Source organism: Oryctolagus cuniculus, chromosome 2 (genome assembly GCF_051225735.1).
Source record: "Oryctolagus cuniculus isolate XC-2025 breed Fujian yellow rabbit chromosome 2, ASM5122573v1, whole genome shotgun sequence".
Taxonomy (NCBI): domain Eukaryota; kingdom Metazoa; phylum Chordata; class Mammalia; order Lagomorpha; family Leporidae; genus Oryctolagus; species Oryctolagus cuniculus.
In genome coordinates this window covers 142,873,134-142,900,434 of record NC_142868.1, presented here as the reverse complement: position 1 = coordinate 142,900,434, position 27,301 = coordinate 142,873,134, and the positions used below count along the sequence as shown (strand labels likewise).

The window sequence follows — 27,301 nt, the reverse complement described above, 5'->3', positions numbered from 1 at the left end:
ATCCGAGTACTGGAGCAGCACAGCCTGAGGCGTGCCCTGGCTTTCTAACATTGCCATGCCGGGCCCCCAGCCTTTCTGGTGCAAGTGGTGCAAGAACAGCCATACCCGGCACCAGGCTTACCCAGCCCAAGCCTACAGACATCAGTGCAAAGAAGGAGACTGTCTCCCAGCCTCGTTCTAGAATCCTCATCGAGAGTCGGGACATCCGAGGTAGGGTGATAGTCCATTCACAGGGAAATCTTCGCGGAAAGGATGAGGGAGACCAGGCCGGGGCTCCATGCCTCCCCTCTTGTCCTGGAAGGCCGGGGAACTGTGGTGCTAAACAGTCACCTGACCCAGGGCACTGAGGACAATTCCTCAAAGGAAAGCCGACTTGTCAGGCAAAACCAAAAGAGGCTCACAACACAAGATTACAGCATGTTGGACCTGAAAGGAACCTTGGGACTCCCCTAGTCTGTCCTCCCTCAGGAATCCACACAGGGTACAAAACGGTAAAGGCCGTGGGAAAAGCGCACGCTGCAGGAGGAATGGAGGGAAGAGGCCACACCTGGCTGAGCATATCAAGGGGAGCTGATGAAGGAGGGGTGGGGGAGGCCTTGAAAAGCAGTGTGTGCAACATACTGGTCGTCAGCCACCTTAGTCACTTCCTTCCTGCTCCAGTATGTTCATCTCAAGTTCTACCACCCAGAGCCTGTTCCTTTGGCCTTTGGCTTTCATGTTCCCTTGCTGGGATTCGGTGCCTGGTTCTCTTGCCTGACCTGCCTGCCTGTTTGAACTTGGTCCCGTTCCCTGTGGAGCAGGGCGCCTTGGTTTGACTCCCCTTGCAGGTCTGTGTATACAGAGATCAAAGATGGCCAACACAAACGCCTTCAAATGTCAGGCGGGTAACAAATGTGCGTGATACTGAATACACAAGTGGTGCCGGTGGCATTTAAGTTCTTATTAACAAAACAACAACAACAAACAAGCAAATCCATGAAACCTAAGTGCTGCCCAAACAGAACCACCTGCGGGCTAGTTAGACAAAACCTCTGAGCTGTCGTGTGCAGGTCCGAGGACACCCAATTCTTCATTTCCTAAACTGCCCGGGGTGCAGGAGCTCCCACGGGAATCTGCCCTACACAGCCGTGGCTCAGACACGCATAGACCTGATCCGTGAAGGGTAAGGGATTCTGGGGCAGCCGGACCGCTGATGCCGTCAGAAGGCAGGCAGTGACTCAGGATACGAGGGCGCCCCCTCGGGGCCTCGGGATTCCGCTGAGCAGCAGCACTGCGGCTTCTAAGCCTCCCCGCCGGCGCGGGAGGGGCGGTGCAGCACGACCTTCCCCGTGCCGGCGCCCACGTCCCCTCGGACTCCACCATCGATTCCGCACCAGCCCAGGCCTCTCCCCGTTAGCCACACCCCTGCCATCCTTTCCAAGCCCGCCAAGGCCCACGTCCTCCCCCAAGCTGTCCCCGGGCGCCCGGCGCGGGAGCTCGCCCTCCGGCCTGGCGCGCCGCCCCGCAGCACCTGTTCGGCCACGGTCACGCCGCCCGCCTGTTTGGACGCGAGCGTCAGGAGCCGCCCAGCCAGCGGCTGCGGCGCCGCCCACACGTTCCGCTGCACTGAGCAACAGGGATGAATGAATGCTGCCCTACGTCGGGTCGCCGCAGGAACACTGCGCGCCCCGGCACCTCACCCTCGACACCTCCCCATCTGCCGGCACCAGGGCGACTCGACCCCTCACGACGCCGCCGGCCGCGAGGAAGAGAGCCCAGGGCCGGAGCGCGGACGGAGAGGGAGGCCGGCCGCCTCCAAAGAAGATCCGGCCGCCCATAGGCCAGGAGGACACGAGGGGTGGGCTCTTCTTGTAGGATCTGGGTGCCTATTCGTGGAGCCTCCGGACTGAGGTCTGGGATTGGCTGCTCCAGGCCTTAAGGCGTCCTCGTGCGGAGGGACAAGAGGGAGGGTCTGCCAGGCGGGGCGGGGGGTCGGCCCCGCCCCAAGCGTTCCGCGCTCGTGCGCTCGGGCTGCGGGTGCTGTGTGGGACCTCGGGCTCCGGGTTGGCGCATGGGGCTTCGGGGGCCGCTCGGAGCGTGCGAAGCGTCGAGGTGCGGTAGGTAGGCCGAGGCCGGGGCGCGGGCGCGGTTCCAGCGGGCGCTCGCGGCTCTGGGGGCGGCGGCCTGGGCAGTCTCAGCGCGCGAGGCGCGGCCCCCTCCGTGCGGCGATCTCCTGGGGTCTCTCTGCGAGGCCCGTGGCCGTGCGGGCCGACACCCTCGCGTCCCCGCCTGCAGGATACAAAAGCTTGCTGGGGTCGCGGGGTCGCTTCGTGCCTTCGCCTCCATTTTGCAGGTGGAACGGCGTGCGCGGGTCGCCGCCGAACCGCGGGGGCTGAGGCGGGAGGCCGGGCTTGGGGACGCCGGGGCCTGGTCTCGGGGGCGCGCGTGGCCGGCATCTCGCCTGGGCCGCGGCGGGCAATCTCTGCCCCCCAGCAGGCTCGCCTGGGCCGCGGTGCTGTTTATCTTGCTGGCGGGTAGTGGCGAACGCTGCTCCCATCCTTGCCCCTGGAAAGATGGAAACGAACGGTTTCTTCCGAACGCGGCGGAGGGGAAGGAGCAGGGTGCCTGGCGCTTTATGTAGGAGGGCTGCCTTTTCCAGCCGTCGGCACCGGACCGGCGCTCCTGCCCTGAAGCAAAGCCCGTCGCGGGCCCTTTACGATGATTAGGTTGCGTTCCGGGTACCGTTTGTAAGGAGCGGAAAGCTGCCCGTAGGATCCCGTGGGGTCCATGAGGGGCAAGCAGGGAGGCTGCGTTGGTAAACAGCCCACGAGCTGTCAGCGCTGGGGCCTGTAGGATGCGGTGAGAGCGCCTGACAAAGGGTGTTGGCTCCGTTTGCCTGGGCTTGAATCCAGAAGAGACACCCCTTCCCAGCCCTTCCCACCACCTGGCCCCTCAGGACAGAAGAGAGCCGGGAGCTCGGGTTCATCTCTTCTGAAGCACCTCCACCCAGCAGCTGAGATTCACCGGCTCCTCTGTGGCCTTGTGGTTTCCCCAGCCCTAGCACAATGCTTGGAGCAGAGCAGGCACTCGGGGTGGAAGGAAGCCAAAAGAAAAACAAAAAATCAGCAGTGTAGCCAGAAGTTGAGGAAACAAACTTTTCTTTAACCTGTTGGGCCAGTTATTCTTACAGAGGCAGCTGGCCTCAGGCTGTGTGTTAAGGCAAATGAGATCTGCCTTGTTACTAACCCTGGGTAAGTTCCTTTAAGTTCCCTGCCTCAGTTTCTTCATCTGTAAAACGGGAATAATAAGAGTACCTGCACTCCGAGTGCAGGTATCTGTCAATATTAAAATATTGATAGAAAGTGCCTATCGGAGTTTCTGGCCCAAAGAAAAAGTTCAGTACCTGTTACCGGTTAAGGTAAAAATAAACAGATACTTGAAGACTCAGCCATGGTATCTGTATGGTCCCTCACTCTTGAGGGTGTCCCAGCCTTTTGGCTTTATCTGATCCTTTGTTAAAACCCATTGGGCCTTTCCAGGCCGGCGCCGCGGCTCACTAGGCTAATCCTCCGCCTAGCGGCGCCGGCACACTGAGTTCTAGTCCCGGTCGGGGCGCCGGATTCTGTCCCGGTTGCCCCTCTTCCAGGCCAGCCCTCTGCTGTGGCCAGGGAGTGCAGTGGAGGATGGCCCAGGTGCTTGGGCCCTGCACCCCATGGGAGACCAGGAAAAGCACCTGGCTCCTGGCTCCTGCCATCGGATCAGCGCGGTGCGCCGGCCGCGGCGGCCATTGGAGGGTGAACCAACGGCAAAAAGGAAGACCTTTCTCTCTGTCTCTCTCTCTCTCTCACTGTCCACTCTGCCTGTCAAAAAAAAAAAAAAAAAAAAAAAAAACCATTGGGCCTTTCCTGATCTCCCCACCCAACACGCAGTACAGATATTCCATAGGCAGCTGTCTGCTTATGCAGCCAGAATCTCATCGCCCAGTGGTGCTTGATTAGGTGCCAGGTAAGGATTTCTCCGAGTGTGCTTGATTAGTGTGGTCGGCCACTCAAGATGGTCGTGTAAGAGCAAAGGAGTGAAATGGAAGGGGCCTGATGTGGCTGACCGCAGACCCTCAGGCAGCAGCATGCAGAACCTGTGGTGGTGGGCTTTGGGTGGCTTCTGTTCTTGCTGAGGTTGCTTGGAAACATTGTGAAAAGTGGAAGACGTCTTCCAGATGGATTTAGACCCGTTTGCGGGTCCCGGAGGTGTCGGGTGCAACGAGAGGCATTGCCTCACTTCCAGGTTTTCCTGTACCAGGTTTTCCTTTGTGGATGCAGGAAACGGGCTGCATTGGACGTTTCCTTTCAGCTGTAAGCCCCCTTTGGCATGCCAGTTTCTCTTAAATAGTTGGAGTCTGCAATTTGCACTCCTCACTTGGAATTGTCACAGGGGAAATCCAGGTAGCCCGTTTGTGATTCTGTTTTCAGGTTAGCCACAGTGAGTCGTGAATTCTTTCTAGGGAATACATTGATTCTGAGAACTCTGTTCCAGCTGTGACAGTCCGTAGTTAGCCATTAAAAACCTACCACAAGGTATGAGCTTTTTCCCTGTCCCGTTGCGGAGGCCTTGAGCATAAGGGCCATAAATTTCCTTCTCAGTGACAGGTGCTAGGTAAATAGTGGTACAGCCATTACCATTGTTCCTTTGGGGCTGCTGGAAGCTTTGTTTTTTAAGATTTTTGTCATTTGTGTAAAAGGCAAAGAGAGATTTTCCATATACCGGCAATAGCCAGGGCTGGGTCAGGCCGAAGCCAAGAGCCAGGAACTCCACCTGGGTTTCCCACGAGGATGGCAGGAACCCATGTCCTTGGGCCATCATCTGCCTCCCAGGCACATTAGCAGGAAGCTGGATCAGAAGCTCAGAGTAACCTGGCACTCTGATTTGGGATACAGATATTCCAAGTGGTGGCATTACCCTCTGTGTCACAATGCAGGTCCTGGCCGAGTGCATTTAAAACATGTGTGTGCTTGTCATCTGAAGGTAGAGCTGAAACGGGGATTCTGTGCCTAGGCTCCAGGGCGGGGCCGAGGAATCTGCATTCCCAGCACGAGTGGGGTGCTGCGCATGTGCTGCTCTTGGACCACACTGTGAGTAGCCGAGTACCAAATGGAGCATCTGCACCTGCTTTTAGGAGGTCTGAGAAACAGGTCTCATTTCTTATGGTAGTAAACTTGGGAATTAGGAGCTTTGTTCCTATTTATTATTTTATCCTCATCATAAAAATTTCTTGGCATTGTTCCAAAAATGATGTGAGGACTGTAAGGTGCTTCTGATGTAATAATAAGGTTGTTAATAAAAGAAATCGAGTGGGCTGGCGTTGTAACGCAGTGGGTTAAACCACTGTCTGTGACGCTGGCATCCTTTATGGGCATGAGTTCGAGATTCAGCGGCTCCATTTGTGATCCAGCTCCCTGCTAATGCACCTGGGAAAGCAGTGGAAGATGGCCCAAATGTTTGTGCCCCTGCCACGCATATAGGGTACCTGCATATAGTTCCTGGCTCCTGGCATTGGGGTGGCCCAGCCATCTGGGGAGTGAACCAGTGGCTGGAAGATCTTTCTTTCTCTATCTCTGTCTCTTTCTCTGTAGCCTTTCAAATAAATAAGTCTTTAGAAAGACCCTCACCTTTTGTGCTAATCTTTCACTTGACTTCCTGTAACTTTTCTTTCACTGTATCTGCCTCAATTTCTTTTCTTTTTTTTTTTTTTTGGAAAAAAGATTTATTTATTTATTTTAAAGGCAAGGTTACTATCCATTGGATAGTTCACTCCCCAAATGAGCCAAATTGGCTTAGGCTTGGCCAGGCTGGAACAAGGAGCCATGAACTCCATCTTGTCTCCCATGAGGGTGGCAGGAGCCCAAGCACTTGGGCCATCATGTGCTGCTGCTTGCCCAGGCACATTAGCAGGGAGCTGGATTGGAAGCAGAGCAGCTGGGCTTTGAACCAGCGCTCCTATATGGGATACTGGCAGGCAGCAGCTTAACCTGCTGCACCACAGAACCAGCCCCAGGCGAGTGCCTATCTGTCCTAGTCATTTTATTCAGTGAGACTCCATATTTGGCCCTGAGCTTTCTAGCAGCCAAAGCAAAGAAGACGTTCTCATCATTTTTGCCATGAAGAACAAACTAGCTGCTCAGCTGGAACACCTGTTTTTGTGAATGGGACCTGAGAATTCTCCCTCGAGTTCCCCAGAGAGGATGCTGCAGTATGGTGAGTGCAGTTCTTAGTATCTGTGGAGAAAATTAAGTTCCTTTCAGTCTTCATATATGTAGCTTGGTGGCCTCACAGAAAACCGTTAGTACAGTAAAGACAGCAGCCGTCGGGCTCTAACTGTATGGTCCAGATACACCTCCTCTAATAGTAGAGTGACTTTTTAAAAAATTATTTGAAGGGAGGAAGGGTTGGAGAGGTCTCCCCTCCGCTGGTTCCCCTCCCAGAGTGCCTACAGAAGCCAGGGCTGTGCCAGACCAAAATCGGGAGCCAGGTCTCCTACATGAGTGGCAGGGAGCCCTCACCTGCTGCCCCCCAGAGTGAGCACTGGTAGGAAACTGGGGTCATGAGCACAGTGGGGACTCAAACCCAGGCACTCTGACGTGGGGTGCTGGTGTCCCACATGATGCCTCGCCGCCACCCTCGGCATACAGGGACGCTGCTGTTCTGCGTTGCCCTTCAGTTCAGTTAATGGACATGTCTGTCCTCGGCATCCTCATACTGTAAACTTCGTGGGACGGGGACACTCTGCTAACTGCCGGGGAGGCCAGAGAGCCTGGGGTTGAGGAGGGCGGTGGCTGGGAGCTCATGCAGGCTCCTTGTAGATGCGGCAGTTGCTTGTCTTTAAAGGCCATCTGAAGACCTTTCCCAGCGACTTAGAAGATTGGCCTCGCTGTGAGGCTGTCTGGGGGTCCTGCCAGTTAGCCAACAGATGTGCAAGGGAGAAGCAAAGGGACAACCACTGGCTCCGCCAAGGGCCTGGGGGCTCTTCCTGTTCTATCGAGACTTAGGGAAGCAGCCCTAGGAGGGAAGTCAAAGAGCTGCTGGTGCCAGAGGGTCCTGAGGAGAGCCTGGTCCTGTGGCCAAGCCACGGGAGCCACATACCCTTCTGTGGCTTCAAGTCTGCTCTTCGTTTTAACTGTACTTTGATTTTGTGTGCGAAGAAGGGGAGCAAAGTGCCAGGATAACCTACACCTATAGGGAAAATCAGGCCTGTCCGGAGGACTGAAGGGCACCCGGGGCCTTGCCTAGGCAGGGAAGGAGCAGGTGCACAGCCAGTTTTCCTGGCACCACCCGGCTCTGAGGCCACCACAGTCATCTCCTGTGGCCACCCGCTTTGTTGTTCTCTCCCACATTTCTCTTTAACCCACTTTGTGCTGCCTCCAGTGCCTGGATTGGCCTCTGCCTTGAAGTTCTTTTTTCCCAAGAGTCTCGGGCACCCCCGAGCCCTCCAGCAGCCTGAGTGGATCCTGTCCTACCGCAGGCCCCTTTTCTTGGGGCACTTGCTTGCTCTAGGCAGAAGAGCAGCATGGAAAGCCTTGTTGTCTGCTTGTCTGGCCCAGCCCTGCCACTGTGTGTCCGTGGCATTTCCAACCACTTACACCTCGGCCTCCTGTGAAAACAAGTTTCAGAGTTTTGGCCTCTGAACTGGTAGGGCTTGCTCTGGTGGCTGGTGCAGGTGGCTCGCTATGTGCTTGGGCACAGGGACAGGCCCTGACAGAATGGAACTTACAGAGCAGCATCGGTCTGAAAGAGATTGTTTCAAAGGGAGCTTGTGATTTAAAGAATGTGGGGGCAGGTCCCCTTTTGTTCAGAGAGTTTCTCCCTAGTTGATCTGTCCTCTGTTTGCCTGGTTTAGTTGTGAGCAGAACATCCTTCCTCACCCCCGTTCCCATCCTGAATAGGAGCAAGTGGGAGGAACCCCAGGCAGCTGTGACAGTCCCACCCGAGGGTGGTAGAGGTCGCCACGCCAGAAGGGTCAGATGTCCAGGCTCACCGCATACAGGAGCATGAGCATGTTCTGACTGTAGGGCAAGAGAAAGCCAAGCTTGCGTCACTCCTAATTATATCTGATAGATCATGGCCAAAGCTAGGGGCCAGGAGCTTCTTCCGCATCTCCCACATGGGTGCAGGGGGCCAAGCTGGTGGTGAAGTGTGATAGTTAAGTCCAGGTAGTCCCGAGAATATCCTGGCACATGTGTGGCCTGTCTCTTGACCTTGACAAGACAGAGCATATTGTTCATTCTGTGTGCTTGGATGCCTCCTGTCACTTGGGCCAGCCTCCTGGCACTTGTCAGGCAAGAGGCTGGCTGAGGCCTCTGCCCTGTCACAGGGCTGCTGGCATCCAGGAACACTGTAAACTGTGGTCTGAGGGCAGGCAGGTTCCACGTGAGTAGGTTGTTGAAAGTTGATGACCTGGGAGACAGTGTTGGTCCAACACAGCCAGTGGTGCCCAGCAGTCTGAGCAGGGCTCTGAGAAGGAGGCGCTGTCTCATTGGAAGGCTCCAAGCAGCATTCCTGCCCCCAGAAGGGTAGAGGAATGATCATAGCATCTAGACCTTTCCTTCAGTGGTAAGGACGCCCACCTGGCAGATGCAGACAGCGTCAGGCCCTGGGAATCCGCAGCTGGTGTGTTTACCACATAGCCTGGCCAGTGTTTCTGTGGCTGGTGAACGCTTTAAAAGTGCTGTGTCTGCAGCAGACAGACTTCAGTGAGTTTTCCTTGATTATCTGTCCCAGCTGATTTCTTCCATTCCATTCCATAGCATTTCATATGCAGTTTGGGACATAATATAGATTCATTTTTATTTTCTTTCATGTCTTTCTTAGTTCTCATAATAAGCTTGTACAGGGAAAAATGATTTGTCAGGTGGATTTAAAAATAAGATTTAGGTGGGGCAGGCATTTGGTATAGCAGCTTAAGTCCCTGCCTGGGACTCTTTCATCCCATATCAGAGTGCCTGGTTTGAACCCTGGCTGTTCTGCTCTGATCCAGCTTCCTGCTGATGCGTGACCTAGGAGGCATCAGATGATGGCTAAAGTATTGAAATCCCTGCTACCCACACGGGAGACCTGGCTTTGCCCAGCCCTGACTATTGCGAGTGAACCAGTGGGTGGAATTTCTCTCCCTGTCCTTTGCCTTTCAAATAAAATGAAAATAAAAATTTTTTAAATAAAAAGATTAGGAAGGGACTGATTATCCAGACAGAAAATAGCTGCCTGTATTCTTTTGTCAAAAGTGCCATTTTCATGAAAATCATTGAATTTCAGACCTTGTTACGTGGTTGCTAAAGGGCCTCTGACCACACTGTTCACTTACTTTAGGTTTGTGTGAATCCTTATAAGTTACTTGGGGCCTTCTTCAGAGTAGGTTCTAATAGCTATGGAGAAGATACTTCATAAATGTCTTGGGAAAAATGGTATTAAAAGATGAGTTTATTTTGGTGCAAAACATTTTGAAGTCTATAGAGACAAATCTTCTGCCTACTGGTTCACTCTGCAAATAGACACAATGGCTGGGGCTGGACCAGGCCAAAGTCAGGAGTCGGGATGTTCCTCCAAGTCCCCCACATGTGTGCAGGGGCCCAACACTGGGCCATTTTCTGCTGTTTTCCCAGGCACGTTAGAAGGAAGCTGGATCAGAAGTGGAACAGCCAGTTCTAGAACTGGCGCCCTATGGGATGCCAGCATCATAGTCAGTGTTCATAGTCAGATGCCAGCATCATAGTCAGAGTTCAAGACAAGACAAAAACATACATGTCATGAAAACAGAGAGATAATTTGTGTGCATCCCCTCTTGCTCTAACATCGTTTTATTCCAGCAACCCCCTGCAGACCACACCCTGTCGAGAGTGCAGTGAGAGAGGTCTGGCCAGTGAGAGTCGCAGGCTAGATTCAGTCTTCACCCTGGTTTTTCCATCTCGTGGGTCTGATTACCCTGTGGTTGGGAAAGCACACATTGCCCATAACATCTTCATGTGCAGTTTCTTCCAGAGCCACAAGGTGAGGATGCAGCTCCATGAAAAATCTGTCAGCAGGACTTGGTCACTCTTCTCTTTGCCCTCTGCAGGTCTCTCCCTTGCCTACTTTGCATGTTTGTTTTACAACTTGTTCCCAGGTTGGTTTATAAACATCTTGGGTTCTGGAGTCAGACAGCCCTGGACTTGTCTCTCAGAGCCATGGTTTCCCCACCTGTGCAGTGAGGGTTAGAGGCCTTACACTCACATGTGCTGGGTGTGGACTGATACTGACCAGAGGAGGGCACTTGGCAACGTTTGTCAGACAAATTCGAGTGGGTTCCCTTCACTTCAGCAGTTCCACGTTGGGCTAGTTTTGCTGTGGGGGTGTCGGCACACACACAGCTGATGTGTCACAGCACTGTTTGCCATGACGTTGGAAATAACCCAAATGTCCATTAGAAAGGGACTGGTGAAATAAACTAGAGTACACCCTTACAGTGGGATCCACACCAGGCCAAGAGGAAAACAAGGAAGGCACTGTCTTTGTGTCACTAAGGAGTGATTGCCAAGGGTCTGAGAAGTGTGCCCTGTGCAGTTTGCTTCCTTTATTGAAAAACACAAAAGGTGGGGGGGGCAGCGCTGTGGCGCAGTGGGTTAATGCCCTGGCCTGATGCACCGGCATCCCATATGGGCACTGGTTCTAGTCCCGGCTGCTCCACTTCCAATCCAGCTCTCTGTTATGGCCTGCGAAAGCAGTGGAAGATGGCCCAAGTCTTTGGGCCCCTGCACCCACGTGGGAGACCTGGAAGAAGCTCCTGGCTTCGGATGGGCGCAGCTCTGGCCATTGCAGCCATCTGGGGAGTGAACCAGCAGATGGAAGACCTCTTTCTCTCTCTCTCTCTCTCTCTGCCTCTCTGCCTCTCCTCTCTTTCCCTGTGTAACTCTGACTTTCAAATAAATAAATAAAATCTTTAAAAAAAAGAAAAAAACACAAAAGGGAAAGGTGGGGGGCATGGTAAAAGTAGAAATTTATGTTTGCTTATACACCAGGGGATGAGAATCACACACACACACACACACACACAAAAAAAGCTGTTCACTTGGTTGGTGGGAGTCTCCAGTAGTAAATGTTTTGCTTGATCTGTAGGAAAACTTGGTTCCTTTTTGTCCAGTTTGTTCCTTTGTATATTCCTTGTAAGGTGACCAGTTAGATGAGGTTGTCAGTATCCCACATAACACTAGTAACAGTGGCTGACCCTGAGCTTACTCACTAAGCCAGCCCTTCCACACAGGGAAGCTCTGTGTGGACTTGTCTTGTTTCAGTGGAGGGACAGGAACAAGGGTGGAGGGAGACTTGTGTTCATAGCGCATTTTTATGTTTGAACCTTATTATATATTATTTTATGTTTGAACCTTATTGTGTATATGAAGAGTCTTTGAGTTTGTGGAAAATGCATGCTGTGAAAAAACTATGCATGGGGCCCAGTGTTGTGTAAAGCCTGTGCCTGCAGTTGCTCCACTTCTAACCCAGCTGCCTGCTAATGGGCTAGGAAAGCAGCAGAAGATGGCCCAAGTGCTTTGGTCCCTGCCACCCACATAGGAGACCTGGAAGAAGCTCCTGACTCCTGGCTTTGGCCTGGCCCAGCGCTGGCTGTTGCAGCCATTTGGGAAGTGACCAGTGCATGGAAGATGTCTTTCTCCTTCTCCCTCTGCAACTCTGCCTTTCAAATAAATGCATACATCTTTTTAAAAAGTAAAAAAAAAAAACCCTACACATGGATTTCAAAATTTTTGCCCTGCAGTACTTATCTTCTAATTCCACGTCTCCCTGCGCTTGAAGCAGTGCCCATATTGCCTGTCAGAGCAGTTGTCTGGGGCTAGTGCCTGCCTGGCAGAGGCGGGGTTGTGAGAGTGAAATAAGTGCTTGTCTCTGCACTGCTCTCAGGGGCCTCGAGGTGTAGGCAGCATCCACCCAGCTTGGTACACAGGCTGCCCAGTGGGATGAGCCTGCAGCTGCCTCCACCAGCCCCCTTATTGCCACCAGCACCCCCTGTCCCTAAGGAGATGGGCTATTTCTGTCAAGATTTGAGCTTGGAACATGGCATGTGGCCGCCCACACCCAGCTCCCTCTCACCCCTTCCAGCACCTCCCAGTCTTCCTTTCGCCCAGCCCACCAGTGCTGCCAGCAGCAGCCCAGCAGGTAGTGTAGGATTTGCTAAGCGGGCTCTAGCCTGCTGTCCCTCAGCTCATCCTGTCTACAGATCCCACGCCCAGTTTTTTTCCTCCTCCCCTGAGCGCCTGGCCTCAGTGCACTGGGTACAGGGCCACAGCACCCACCTGTTTTGCACACTTCTCTCCACAGCACATTCCATGTCAGCTGGGCAGAGTTGCTGATTCCTCTCGTTGGTCACTGGCCACCCTGGGAGGGAGAAACCCACTCTCCCACTTGGTGCCTGGGAGTGGGGGTAGGGTTGCTTTGTGAGAGGAGCCTGCCTCCCATGCCAGGCAGAGCCACGGGGAACTCCTCCTGGCCCAGCCGAGCCCAGCATGCCCTGACTTGCTGTCCTCTCGGCAAGACCTGAGTCACATGGCTCCATGGAGACAACACAGCCACTGCAGGGTGCTCATGGGGAGGGCTAGCCAGGCCTCTGACCTAGAGGTTGGGCAGGAGGGACAGGGTGAGAAGGTGCCCTAGGCAGCATAGAGCCTTGACTCAGATTTGGACCAGTATTGACCCTCCTGCGATGGCACCAGCAACCATAAAAGCCAAGGACAAAATGACATGCCTCTGTCCCCTTTGGAAGGGTCTGGGACCAAGGAAAAGCCAGACTGCTGTGTACCCATAAGGAAATACTTTTCATTTTACTTGGACCAAAGAAAATGTTTGCCATAATCAGTAAAAAGCAAAATTTCTAGACACAGATGTAAGAAATTTACTTTTCCTCTCCTTCCTCTGTTTTGTAGGGAGCTGAAGACTCAGGAGAAACAGCCCGGGGGTCAGCTCAATGGCCCTGGGTGAAGAAAAGGCGGAGGCAGAAGGGGCCCAGCCCTACAGGAGATGGAGCCGTGGAGTGGACCCTGCAGGGCCCGTGCGTGGCGAGCAGCCCCTGCGCCTAGAAGCCGAGGGAGGGCCCGCCTCTCCTGTTTGGGGGGCAGATGGGCTTCCTGCCCCTGCCTGCTGCGCTGGGACTGACTCTGGCAGCCCTCCTGGAGTTTACCGCCTACCGGCCAATAACATCCCAGAAGAGGCAGCTTGCTCTGGCCCGCTTCCTCCTGCCAGCAGGGGGCCTCCTGGAGACCCTCCACACTCCGTGGGGAGCCAGGTACGGAGAGAGCAGTGGGATTGTTGCTGGACCCAGTGCTCTTCTCTGGGGTGTGTTCTGCCTTCTCTTACCCCCTCACCCCCTGTGCTGGGTCTGGGTCTGGTTCATGTGGAGAGCTAGGCCTCAAGGCCCATGGGGGCTTTGTCCATGGCATTTCCTGTTCTCAAGTAGGCCAGGAGCCTGCTGCCCTGACAAGGGGAGCCTTGTTTCTGGCATGGTGATCGGAACACTTTGGGGCATCCCTGAAGAGACTTGGGAAAGGAGGGCTGCGGGCTCCTGAGGACTCTGACACCAATCGCTTTGGGACCTAGGGGACCTGAGGGAGCCTCAGGCACCCCAGGGTGGGTGGTACTGCTGCTGGTTAAGGAGAACTGCTCAGCCGCCCTGACTGCAGGTTAGCCTCTCCTTGTGGCAGTCACATGGGGCAGGGGGTCCTACTGGGTGTTGTGACTACAGCACATCAGCTGACCTTTCACTCCCTGGCAGTGTAGGGAGCAACCTGAATGGTCTGGCCCTGGCGGCCCATCACGTTCTGCTGCCAAGACCTCTCTTGGAAGTGGCTTTGGTGTTGTCCGTGCTGTTGTGGTCTTGGCTGCCACCTGATCCCCCCACAGAGCCCTGTCCTGTGACAAGGCTCCAAGTGTGACTGCGAGGGAACCAGGTTCCCCCACCCCACCAGGTGCAGGAGTGGCGGGCGGGGGGGAGCTCTGACACCGCTGAGTCAGAGGTGGAGTAGGGCTGGAAGTAAGGGAGCAAGCCCAGGAACGGACTGGGACAGTCTGAGTTGGTGCTGGTTATAGTGCCGCCTGCTTGTGGAGGTCTTGCCATGTGCTTTCCACACATGGCCTCCATTAGTCCCGTGCTGAGGGGCTGCTGCTGTCACCTCCCTTCTACAGGAGGGAGTGAGGCTTTGAAGATAGTTGTACATCTGGAATCTAGCAGAGTTAGGGTTGACATCAGGTCTTTTTCCAAAACCCATGCCCATAACCACCATGCTGCCCTCATCCGGGGTCAGGTCTTCATTGAGCAGGTTAAAAATGCAAGTTGCAGGCATGGGCGGATGGTGCAGTAGGATGCCACTTGGGACACCTGCATCCTACATCAGAGTGCTGGTTTGAGTCCCTGCTACTTCTGCTTATGCATGCTCTGGGAGGCAGTTGATGTTGGCTCAAGTACTTGCATCCCTGCTACCCACATGGGAGATTGAAGTTCTGGGCTCCTGGTATCTGGCTTTGGCCTGGCTGAGCCTGGTATTTAGAGAGTGAACCACTGGTTGGAAGACCTTTCTCTGTCTCTCTCTGCCTTTCAAGTAAAATGAAAACCTTTAAAAATAATGTAAGATTTTAAAAAAAACTTAGATTGCCAAGAGCTGAATGATTGCTTTGCCAGTGCTTGCCTCTGGCATGGGAGCTGAGCACGGTGCAGCCTGGGGGCCTCCTGACAGAGCCGCAGGGGTCTGCCCAGTCACACGCTAGCTGTCAATGGAGGAAGGCGTTTTGAAAGGGCTGGGGGTCAGTGTGGGGAAGCTGGTTCTGCTGCTCAGAGCAGGCTGGATCTTGCACTGGCCACACCCCCACAGGCAACTCATGCTCTGACTCCGGCTTCCGGCAGCAGACTTCTCTCTGAGATCTTTGAGCACTTCTGGGCCCCCTAGAGAACTCCAGCTTTGTTAGCTAAGAGAAGAAATTTGGTTCACTGCTGCGTTTTCTTCTTTTCATTGCAGATGGAGGAGCCCAAGCTTTCTGCCTGCAAGGAGCTACCTCAGTCACCTCTTCCCAGAGCTGCAGCTCTTTGCTCAGGACATGATGCGGATACTGAAGACGACCCCTCCCCAGTGGGTTCGCCCCTGGGACGGGGCCTCAGCCAGCAGCCTCACGTCTCAGGTTTCCCTCTCCCAGGGGCCACAGCTGCCCAGCTTGCCAGCTGCAGCCTCTCTGCCTCCTCCACGGGCAGCAGTCTCCAGGATCACCGAGAGCCAGTGGAGCCTCAGAGTTGCTCCCTGGCCAAGGTCTCCTCCCTAGAGCTGGTGGTCCCACAGGCAGCCCCCTGTCTGCTGAGGCCAGGGCCTCGGCTCCAGTGGTCACCACTGCCCAGGAACTCTGGGGCTGATTCTTCTGGCCTCAGCAGGAGGCACCTCTCCTTCCAGGCCGAGTACTGGGCCTGCGTGCTGCCAGATTCCTTGCCTCCTTCCCCTGACCGCCACTCCCCGCTGTGGAACCCAAATAAAGAGTATGAAGACCTGCTGGACTACACTTACCCGCTGAGGCCTGGGCCTCAGCTTCCCCAGCACCGGAACAGCCATGTGCCGGCTGACCCTGTCCTGCAGGACTCGGGGGTAGACCTGGATAGCTTCTCTGTCTCCCCCGCCAGTACCCTCAAATCGCCCACTAATGTCTCCCCGAATGGCCCACCTCCAGAGGGCACGGCTCTGCCATTTTCTGTGGCCAGAGAGTCCCACCTTAAGCAGTGGCCCTCTGGGGTACCACAGAAACAGGGCAACGTGGGAGTGGCACCTTGGAGCCAGTTGGCATCTACACCCAGGGCTCCAGGCACCAGGGATGCTCCTTGGGAAAGCAGAGAGTCAACTCCAAGGGGTGCAAAGGACTCGCTCCCCATGGGCAAGCATCTCGAAGTGGGATCTTCCCAGCTGAGGACTTGGGACAGAGGGTGGCCTTTGCCCAGGCCAGAGAAGGAAAAAGGGGCCAGCCAGAGTGTCCGACGGCCTGCGTGCATGGGGTCTGGATGGAGATCAGAAGACGAAGTAGACAGTGACGACGAATATCTGGCCTTGCCCACTCGGCTGACACAGGTTTCTAGTTTGCTTTCATATCTGGGCTCCTTCCCTACCTTGATGACCCTTCCTGGTGGGGCTTCCGAAGGGCAGAGCTCCCTGGAAGTGTCGGACAGTGATGGGCCAGTTTCTCTCCCATCGGACTCCAGCCAAAGCCAGCTTCCCTCTGAGGCTGCCCTGAGAGGCTCTGGGGGCTTTGAGAGCCAGAACTGCCGTTTTGTGCGCTCCTTTGTCTGTCCCCAGGACTCTGCAGGGGAAGGCAGTCTGGTGAGCAGCCAGGCTCCAGGGGCCTCCTTGCCTGCCGTGTTGGACCCGTGGCCTTCCTCAGCCCTAGCTGCTGAAGGGCGGCTTCCTGGGGACGAAGAACAGGGGCAGGAATCGCTGGTGCAATGTGTGAAGGTAACAACACCTTACGAGGCTTTGTGTACGGCGTCTCCTTCCCTGAGCCACTAACATCATGATAAAAACTTGCTAAATGGACCGACCGCTGCATGTACTTAGTCCTTACCACGCTAACCAGCTCAGTGGTGTTCTCATGTCGTTGTTTAGGGAAGAGTGAATTTGCCCAGTTAGCAAGGCCAGAACCAGGAATCAGACCCAGGCAGACCTTGGAGCCTGAGCTCTTAATGACCACCCCTCCTCGCTGCTTCCCGCTGACTGGTGCTGCTGCAGACTTCAGGCATTTGATGTCCCACGCCCTAGCCTTCTTGGCCACTGAACCTTCTTACTGACCACCTGTTGCTCTCAGGGTCTGGTTAGTAGTGTGTGGCGCAGGATTATCAGGGGCAGACAGACCTGAATTTGAATCATGACTCTGCAATCTCTGGTATTTGGGCTCTTGAGTTGGCTTTTTTGTACCCTTTGGACTCCTGTCTCTTTAGGATGTTGTGTAGATGAAGTAATTCATGTCAGAGGCTTCATGCAGGCCCTGACACATGACAGCAGTTCAGGAATGTCCTTTTCCACGCTCTTAAGTGTCCCTCTGCCCACCTTCCCCAGGAAGCAGCGTGAGTGAGTGTGGCAGATGCCCTGGGAGCCAGCGCCACAAGGGGAGGACTTGAACCTCCCCAGGGTGTCACATGCATGGTTTTCTTTATCCTGTGAAGCAGGTAGGACAGATGTTATTGAGTGCCCTTTTGTGGTGACAGACAAAGATGCTGGGCTGACATTGTGACACCAGCATCCTATATCGGAATACTGGTTTGGGTCCCTGCAGTACACTTCTGACCCAGCTCCCTGCTAATGTGCCTGGGAAAGCAGTGGAGGATGGCCCAAGTACTTGGGCCCTTGCCACACATGTGGGAGACCCAGATGAAGCTCCAAGCTCCAAGCTCCTGGCTTTGGCCTGTCCAAGCCATAATGGCCACTCAGGGAGTGAAGCAGCAGGTGGAAGTGTCCCCTCTCTGTTCTCTCCCCTCCCCGTCCCCTCTTCCTTCTCCCCTCTTCCTTCTGTGTGTGTGTGTGCGCGTGTGCGTGCATGTTTGTGCCTTCCTCTCTGTCACTGCCTTTCAAATAAAATCTTAAAAAAGACTGGGATCCCATGGGGTACGGTTGTTTTGGGTGTGTTCAGATGAGTCATCCCTTGTCCCCGCAGAATTTGACAGTAGCAGTGTGGGCCCGAGAGTTGGCTCCTGGGGCCGCTCCTTGCCTCTACCCTTTGCTTTGCTGCTCACCACTGCCTGCAGGCCTGGTTTGCTCAGCCTGACGTTTCTGGTGGACACCAACTGAAGGAGACTGAGCCTAGTGGGCTTTTATTGCCCTGAACGAGGGGGCGGTCCGGGGGAGGAGCGGGGAGACTAACACCTTTGTGAGAGAAAGTTCTGTAAAGGTGCTTATTCCCTCTTGTGGAATCCCATTTCTATAGCCTTTAAAAAGTAGTTCAGTCACTAATACCAGGTGTTTTTACTTGTCTTCACAGACATTTTGCTGTCAGCTGGAAGAACTGATCCGCTGGCTGTATAATGTGGCTGACGCCACAAACCCCGGGACTCCATCCAGCCCCAGCCTCGCAGCTCTCAAGTCTTCTCTGCAGCTCTACCGGGTAAGTCGCCGTCCCAGCTCAGGAGTGGCTTCATTACAAAGGGAAACCACACGTGACTGATGCCTTGCGTGTTAAAGCTCAGTTTACCTGTTTGCCCCTGAAATCTAATCATAGACCCTTTTCAGATTACTAATGCTGAAAATTCCGTTAACGCATGAGTTGTTGCGCAGGCTGAGCCAAGTTTGGAGGAAACACTTTATGTGGGGTCACCGATACAAGAGAGTGACTTGCAGTGTACTTTTCTGTCTCAGGAGTTGTGTGTGCTGACCTGTGTGGTCACATCGCAGGTGCTCAGCAGCCACAGTAGCGGCGCACACACACAGCATTTCCGTCTTCACACACACTTCCCTGGGCCTGCGCTGTTGTTTAAGGTCCTGAACTGAAGTTGTACTGACTGCACAGTAGACACTAGGCATCCTGATGATACTTAAACAAAAACCTGACATTAGTTTGCTTTTCTGTGTGTTTTGGTTTGATTTGGGTTTGTTTGTTGTTCTTTTTTGCCTATATTTTATTAAGGTTCTGGGTTTTTTCATTTAGAAATTTTATTGACTAAATTAAAATTTACTTATTAAAGAATTTAATTTTTGTTTAATAATTTATTTTAGAGGCAGAGAGACATAGAGACAGGCAGGGACCTCCCATCCAATGGTTCCTTTTCTAAATAACCACAATAGCCGGGGTGGGCCAAGCCAAAGTTAGGAACTGAGAACTCAGTACAAGGCTCCCATGTGACTGGAGCCCAGATGTTTGTGCCATCACCTGCTGCATCCCAAGGTACGCGTTAGCAGGGAACTGGAATCGGGAATTGAGCCAGGTCTTGAACCCAGGCACCCCATTATGGGATGTATGCATCCCAGCTGGCAGCTTAACTGCTATAACAAACACCCACCCTGTAAGTTCAGTTTTTTTTATTTTTTAAGATTTATTTATTTGATAGAGTGACAGAGAAATGGAGGGACAGAGCTTCCATCCACTGGTTTATTCCCCAAATGGCTGCAGTGGCCGGGGCTTGAAACTGCAGCTGGGTCTCCAACATGAGTGGCAGGGGCACAAGTAGTTAGCCCATCTTCCACTCCTTTCCCGGGTAATTAGTGGGAAGCTGAATCAAAAGCAGAGAAGCTAGAACTCAAACAAGCACTCTGTTCAACATGGGATGCCGGCATCACGAGCAGTGGCTTAACCTAGGTTATTATTTTTTAAAGATTGTATTTATGTAGTCGAGAGGTAGAGTTATGGACAAAAAGAGGGAGAGACAGAGATAAAGGTCTTCCATCTCTGGTTCACTCCCTAAATGGCCACATTGGCCGGAGCTGGACCAATCCAAAGCCAGGAGCTTCTTCCGGGTCTTCCACACAGGTGCAGGGGCCCAAGCACTTGGGCCATCTTCCACTGCTTTCCCAGGCCATAGCAGAGAGCTGGATCAGAAGAGGAGCTGTCGGGACATGAACCAGCGCCCATATGGGATGCCAGCACTGAAGGCGGAGGCTTAGCCCACAATGCCGGCCCCTATTTTTACTGTTTCTTCAGAAAAATACTTGAGAGAGTTAGAGATCTTCCATCTAGTTTACTCCCCAGATGACTTCAATGGCCAGGGCTAAGCCAGGCTCCAGGGGTTGCATCTGGATCTCCGATGCCATCTTGCACTGCTTTTCCTAGACCATTAGCAGGGAGCTGGGTTGGAAATAAAGCATCCAGGACTTGAATCAACACCTGTAGGATGCTGGCATTATAGGCGGTGGCTTTATCTGCTATGCCACAATGCCAGCCCCTTTCTCTTTTGCTTTTTGAACTACCTCTGTGTGGGGCTGGTACAGTGGCATGGTAGGTAAAGCTGTCATCTGCAGCACTGGCATCCCATATGGGTGCTGGTTCAAGACCTGGCTGCTCCACTTCCGATCCAGCTTTCTACCAATGCGCCTGGGAAAGCCCTGGAAGATGACTCAAGTCCATAGATTCCCTGCATCCACATGGGAGACCCAGATGAAGCGCCTGGCTTCAGTCTGGCCTGGCCTTGGCTCTTGCAGCCATTTGGGGAGTGAACCAGTGGATAAAAGAGATTCATTTTCTCTCTCCCTCCTTTCTCCGGTGCCTCTCCCCTCCTGTAACTCTGCCTGTCGAATAAATCTTTAAAAAATAAACAAACTACCTCTTTGTGGGTTGTAGTTGCCTTGATCCTAGATCATATATATTTGGGATGATTATGTGTCTGTCCCAGGTTGTAGCTGTTGTTCTGGCATACGTAATAATGAGTCCCTTTCATTCTCAGAAGTGTCCTGGAGGATAAATGAGAAGGTTGTTACCCTAAGTATCCTGTTCACCTTGGCCAGATTGACTTCTGTCATTGTCTGGCAGTACCAGCCTTCCCTACGTCTTTGTGAAGGAGCCGAAGCAGCGTTTGTGGTCTGAGGCTGGAGCTAGACTAGCAGAGGTTTTCTGCCACAGTGCTCTTTCTTAGCCTGAACTCCTGACCATATCTTCAGCAGAAGAGGGTGTGATCTGTTTGTGCAGGAGCCAAGCCAAGCTGACTCAGAGTCTCACTGGAACCCAACCACACCCCTGCTGCTAGAGGAAGGGCCTTTGTTTTCCAGCTAAAATCTAGGGGAGGAGTCTCACTTGGGCTTGGGCAGGCCTGGCCAGCTGCTCCCTCCTAACGGGAATGCTGCTGCTTGCAACACAGAGGGAAGGTGCCATGAGTTTCCTACCCAGTCTGCGCTTGAGGAGGGTGGGTGCCAGGGTCCTCTTTGTGCAAACCCCAAGAGTGAGCACATACTGTACAGGGATAAGCCCTGGGGCCCAGGACCAGCACTCCCCTGGGGAGAGGAATTGCCTTATTAAACTACCCTGATGGCCTTTCCTGGCCTATAAGAGCCAAGTGCAGACAGAAGGACTCTGTCCCTCATACCCACCTTCTGTGCCTCAGGTCCAGGCTGGCCAGAAGCAATGATCCTAGCTAAAAGCTGAGCCAGGACTGAGTCCTGCAGGTCAGTGTGGCCTAGGCCTCTTGTGGCAGCCACACAACTGTGTCACGAGGTAGAAGCGAGTGCACACCCCTTCCCCGCACAGAACCAGTGCATGGCTCCTGCACACCTATGCGCTACCTTGACTCAGGCTTACATCAAGACCTAGGACAAGGGCCCTTCAAAAATATCATGGAAATGGAATTAAAAGATAGATTATCCCATGAAATTTTACTTATAGGCAAGTAGGTGTATATTTACATATTTTTAAAAATGTTTATTTTCATCTACTTTAAAGGAAGAGAGAAAGAGATTCTTGGTTTACTGGCTCAGTCTCCAAATGCCCACAACAGCCGGGGCTGGGTGAAGCTGAAGCCGAGAGCCCAGAACTCCATCTGAGTTTCTCATGTGGGTGACAGGGCCCAAGCACTTCAGGCATCATCTGCTTCCTCCTGGGCTGCAGTAGCAAGGAGCTGGGCTGGAAGCAAAAGACTCGAACCAGCAATCCCTTATGGGATCAGGGCATTGCACGTGGCAGCGTCACCTGCTGTGCCACATCACCTGCCCTGTATTCACTTAGTTTGCCTGTGATTTACTTTCCCACATAATGCGCTTTGTATTAATAACAAAGTGGGACCAAGGCAGCATATAAACGACACAGAATACCAGAGAATAAAATAATGTATGTACAGTTATCACAGCAAAATAGTAAATCCAAGAGTAAAATTATCACTTCCAGATTTGAAGCACTAGGTTCTGCAGCCTGCAGTAAAGGCGGTCATGGATCCAGGTTTACACTTCTCAGCACCTAAAGGACATCAAGAACAGTCAGCTACAAGGCCTGGAGCTGTGAGGGGGACAGACGAGCTGCATGGGAGGTGCTGCGACAGTGACCCTGGCTGTCTGGGAAGGCGGGGGTAGGCTGAGGAATGCTGGGGTCACGGCAGCCCCTCTCTGCCATCAGCGCAAAGGGAGCTGTCTTGTGTGTCTCACTTAGCAGGGCCGTTTAGACAGAATGCATTTGATTTTGAGAATCTCATATCCCTGTGTGTTCAAGAGAACCCCATGACGCAGGGCATGGGGGGGAAACCCTGGCTCCACGCTGTCCTTCAGCCAGCATCTTCAGGGAAAAGAAAACTGTCCTGATGGCAAACCAGAGGGGACACAGCCCTCTCTGTGCACTTGGGCTCAGAGCAGCTACAGTGACGCTGCCGGGCGGATCGCTCGCTGGCAGGGTCTTCACGCTCGAGCTACCCTGCATGGCGTTTGTCTCGGGAACTTGACAAGACAGCTGTTAATAACGCTTTCCCTTTTCCTTCTCTCGGATGCTTTTAAGCAATTTAAGAAAGATATAGACGAACACCAGTCCCTGACGGAGAGCGTCTTACGGAGGGGAGAGATTCTCCTTCAGTGCCTGCTGGATAACGCCCCAGGTGAGACGCTTGAGGTTTTCTTGTTTTCTTACATGTAGTCTGTATTCTTGACACACATATGTATTTGTATAGTGTAGTATGGCATTTCAGTCCATGTGTGCAGTGTGTAATGATAAGATGAGGGTTAAGTGGCCTATCCATCACCTCATTTACCATTTGTGTTGTAAACATTCAAAACTCTCTGTACTGGCTATTTTGAAATACAGTTAGTTATTGTCAACTGCGGTTACCCTGTGCTAGACATGAGAAGTTTTCCCTCCTGTCCAGCTGCACCTCTGTACCTGATAACCATCCTTTCTTCTTGCCTCCCCCCACACACTCTCCCCAGCCTCTCCTGACCACCACTCTACTCTATTCTGTGAACTTTTTATTTTTTGAGAAAGAGGGCTTCCAACTGCTGGTTCACTCACCAAATGCCCACAATGGCCAGGGCTGGGCCAGGCCAAAGCCGGAAGTTCAATCCAGGGATCTAGTTACATTGAGCCATCACGTGTTGCTTCCCAGGGTGCACAAGAAGCTGCATCAGGAGAGAGCCAAGACTCAAACCCAGGCATTCTGACAGAGCAGTGTGGGCCTCCTGACCAGCATCTTAACCACTAGACCGTAGAGCTCCCTGAAAGCAACATTTCATTATTTTATTTGAAAGGCAGAGAGATGAGAAAAAGAGATCTATATTTTGGTTTGCTCTTCAAATACCTGCAACAGCTGGAACTAGACTAGGCCAAAGCCAAGAGCCAGGAACTCAATCCAGGTTTCCCACATGGGTGGTAGGGACCCAACTAGTTTTGGGCCATCATCAGGTTTAATGCCTCCCAGGTGTACATTAGCTTGAATTGAGAGCGGAGCCGGTCCCTCCCACTGGGGATGCAGGTGTCCCAAGTGACATCTTACGTGGCCTGCCCCTCAAGATCAAATTTTTTAGCTTCCACAAGTGAGTGGGAGTATACAGTATCTGTTTTTCTGTGCCCAACGTATTTTACTTAATGTAAGGTCCTTGATTTCCACTCATGTTACTACAGATGACAGAATTTTATTCTGATGGCTGAGTATTATTCTGTTGTATATATTTATCACATTTTTTTTTATCCATTCATCTGTCAGTGGATACCTCAGCAATTCTGTATCTTGGCAGCTGTAAATCCTGCTGCAGTAGACATGGGAGTGTGGGTTTCTCTTAAATAATAATTTCATTCCCTTTGAATATATACTAAGTGATGGGATTGCTGACCACATAGTAGTTACAATTCCCATTTGGGGAGGAGCTCCAGACTGTTCTCCATGATGTCTGCACTGATGCACCTTCCCACCGGTAGTGTCTCTGTTGCCTTTTCCACTCCCATCCATGCCAACATTTGCTACTTGTCTTTTTGACAGTGGCATTCTGAGTGGGGCACATTGATAACTCAGTGTGGTTTTGCTTTACATTTTTCCTTATGATCAGTGATGTTGAGCACAGATTCATATACTGTAGGTCATTTGTATATTTTGAAAAATGTCTACTCAGGTTATTCATTTTTTGTTAGATTATTTGGGTTTTTGCTGTTGAACTGTTTTGAGTTTCTTATACATCCTGAATATTAATCTCTTGTCGGATGAATATTCGCAAATATTTGCTCTTTTCTGTAGAGTGTTTCTTTGTTGATTATCTCCTTTGCTGTACAAACCCATTGGTCAGTTTTTTGCTTTTAGGGTCATATCCAAACATTCTTTGCCCATGCCAATGTCGCAAAGCATTTTCCCTGTGTCTCATCATCTCAGTTTTTACACTTAGGTCCTTGATCCATTTGAATGTTGTGAGGGACAGCAGTCTAGTTCTTCTACACATCACTATCCAGTTACCCCAGTACCGTTTATCAAAGAAACTTTCCTTTCTTCTATAAACTTAGAAAATTTTCCTTTCCTGCTGCCTTCTGAAAATCATTTGGCTATAGCTACATAGATTTATTTCATGGTTCTCCATTCTCTTGGTTTATGCTTATTTAGGTGCCTGAGGTTTTTCCGTTAGCCAGGTCTTACTCTTCTCAGCAGCAGGCCAGGAGACCAACTCTGTCCTGGCAAGGAGCCAGCATTGCAGGAACCCCTCCTCCACACACCCATGATCCTGGAGCCCTGTGCCTGACCCCTCAGGCAGCCACCAGCATAAAGAGTGAGCCTGTTAGAAAGGAGGCATCAGGCCGGCGCCGTGGCTCAATAGGCTAATCCTCCACCTTGCGGCGCTGGCACACCAGGTTCTAGTCCCGGTCGGGGCGCGGGATTCTGTCCCGGTTGCCCCTCTTCCAGGCCAGCTCTCTGCTATGGCCAGGGAGTACAGTGGAGGATGGCCCAGGTGCTTGGGCCCTGCAACCCATGGGAGACCAGGAAAAAGCACCTGGCTCCTGGCTCCTGCCATCGGATCAGCGCGGTGCGCCGGCTGCAGCGGCGGCCATTGGAGGGTGAACCAACGGCAAAGGAAGACCTTTCTCTCTCTGTCTCTCTCTCACTGTCCACTCTGCCTGTCAAAAATAAAAAAAAATAAAAAAAATAAAAAAAAAAAAGAAAGGAGGCATCGAACGCACCAGAATGACATTCTTTTACTTCTACTTACGTTTCTCTGGTGGTATTCTGGATGGGAATCCTATTTTAATCCAGTGATCTTAAGTGTATGGCTGGGGTGCTCGGTGGGTAGCCCTCCAGGGGTTCCCCATATTATCCAGCTCAAGTTGAATTCCTCTGTGCTTATCTGCTTTGTGTGCTGCTTTGGGGAAGGATTGTATTGATGAAAAGGATTTGAAAACAATCCGTCTGGTCTCTGAGAAGAGATGGCTGGCAGTAGTGTGCAAGCTAACCTGGAATCTCTTGTAGAATTGATTCCCAGTTTAGAAAGTGAAGATCACAGCACACCAGCTACCAAAGATTCCCATTCCCTTGCAGGGGGAGATAGAATATAGAGAATAAGCCAGGTGCGTGGGAGGTTGAGGCAATGAACTGTTGGTGGGTATTTGGCCTAGCTGTTGAGCAGGACACCAATTGGGATACCCATTTCCCATATTGGAATGTCTAGGTTTGAGTCTTAGCTCTGCTCCTGATTCTAGCTTCCTGTTCATGCAGACCATGGGCAGCAGTGATGGCTCAAATGGTTGGGGTCCCTGCCACCCATGTGGGAGACCTGGATTCAGTTCCCAGCTTCCGTCTGTCCCAGCCCTGGCAAGTGTATACATCTGGGCCAGTGGGTGGGAGTACGTGCTTATGCGTGTACACTCTCATTCTCCCTCCCTCTCAAATTTAAAAAAGCCTTGAACTGATGCAGCCAAAGCAGCCCATCATTTCCTGTAAGACCACAACCAAGTACTGAAAGAGCCCATCTACATTATGCCTGTTTTGGAGTGATATGAGATTTATACTGGAAGTTAGATAGCCTAAGCAAAGCTGAACCAAGAGGAGTCAAGACTTTGAGAATCAGTGAAAAGGCGCTTTTCCTTATCAGAGTAGTGGGCAGGTGTGTACTGGGGAGGTGGTCGCTGTTGCCATGAAGTTCTCTGTTGTCTAGGTCTTCTATGCATTGTAGGGTTTAGCAGTACCCTGGCCCCACTAGACACCAGTAAGCCTCCTCTCCCCAGCAGGTTTGACAATGCAGTGTTTCTGGACATAACTGGATGTACCCTGGCAAGAGCCCTGGGTAGGCAGAGGGGTTTTGATGGACAGGGACCACTGAAGGGTTTGCAGTGGGAAGTGATTAGGAGTTATATGTGCCCTTTGCAGTCCTCTGCCTCCTTAAGGCCTCAGTTTCTGTTCTTGCCTTGTTCTCTTGTACTAGGGCTTTTTAGGTGTTTTGTTGGGAAGAAATTGGGTATGCTAAGCACACATACACTCCCCCCCCCTCTTTTTTTTTAAAGATTTACTTATATTTTATTTGAAAGGCAGGTACAGGGCATGGTGTAGGGGGAGTATAAGAAATATTCTGTCCATTTGTTCATTCCCCAGATGGTCACAATGGCCAGAGCTGGGCCAGGCTAAAGCCAGGAGACTCTCTCTCTCAAGTGGATGCAGGAGCCCTAGCATTTGGGCCATCTTCCGCTGCTTTCCCAGGTGCATTAGCAGGGAGCTGGGTCAAAGTGTAGCATCTGGGATTCAAACCGGGGCTCATGGGATGCTGGTGTCACAGGTGGTGGCTTAACTCCCTGTGCACCGTGCTAGCCCCTGCTAAGCTCCCTTGCTACATCAGCATCTCACTGAATAGTTCCTGTGGGTCAGACACTGCAGAAGCAGTTGGCAGACCCTTTTCTTCCCCCCTACTTAATCACACCCCTGTGAGACGGATACTGTTATTGCCATCACCTTATTTTAAGAGCTGTGAATTTGCTTCATGCCACAGGAGAAATAGCAGCCTGGCTGAGCCCCTGCTGCTGTGTCTCAAAGCACAGGGGCCTCAGCAAAAGGGAGAGTTCAGAAATACTGGGAACCTCCTCTCTTCATGGAAGTCATGTGTGAAAGCACGACTTTTTTTTTCCCCCTATTTTTAAAGATGTATTTTATTTATCTGAAGGGTGGAGTTAGATGGAGAGACAAGGAGATCTTGCATCTGCTGGTTAATTTCCCAAATAGCCTCAACAGCCAAGGCTGGGCCATGCAGGAGCCAGGAGCTTCTTCCAGGTCTTCCACCCGGGTGCAGGGGCCTGGGCACTTGGGCCATCTGCTGCTGCTTTCCCAGGCCCTAAAGCAAAGAGCTGGATCGGAAGTGGAGCAGCCAGGATGGGATGCTGGCAAAGGCGGCAGCTTTATCTGCTATGCCATAATGCTGGCCTC

General features: G+C 52.4%; 1 protein-coding gene across 19 annotated transcripts in view; it reads left to right on the top strand.

The window, feature by feature from the left end:
* The first annotated feature begins 1,918 nt into the window (after positions 1 to 1,918).
* CEP68 (centrosomal protein 68) overlaps positions 1,919 to 27,301 on the top strand; it is a 30,951-nt gene continuing 5,568 nt past the window's right edge. For 3 of the 19 annotated variants that reach the window (XR_016230317.1, XM_089327605.1, XM_008254328.5), the window contains exons 1-5: positions 1,919 to 2,096; positions 12,936 to 13,294; positions 15,018 to 16,484; positions 18,004 to 18,126; positions 22,423 to 22,519. Coding sequence is in view for 13 of the 19 variants with exons in the window: in XM_089327605.1 (XP_089183731.1) it covers positions 12,977 to 13,294; positions 15,018 to 16,484; positions 18,004 to 18,126; positions 22,423 to 22,519 (2,005 nt within the window). In the remaining 6 variants the exon portion in view is untranslated. Of the gene's footprint in view, positions 2,101 to 6,089; positions 6,232 to 12,935; positions 13,295 to 15,017; positions 16,485 to 18,003; positions 18,127 to 22,422; positions 22,520 to 27,301 lie in introns of all 19 variants that reach the window. The other 16 variants (XR_016230320.1, XM_089327608.1, XM_008254332.5 and 13 more) reach the window with 12 other exon arrangements.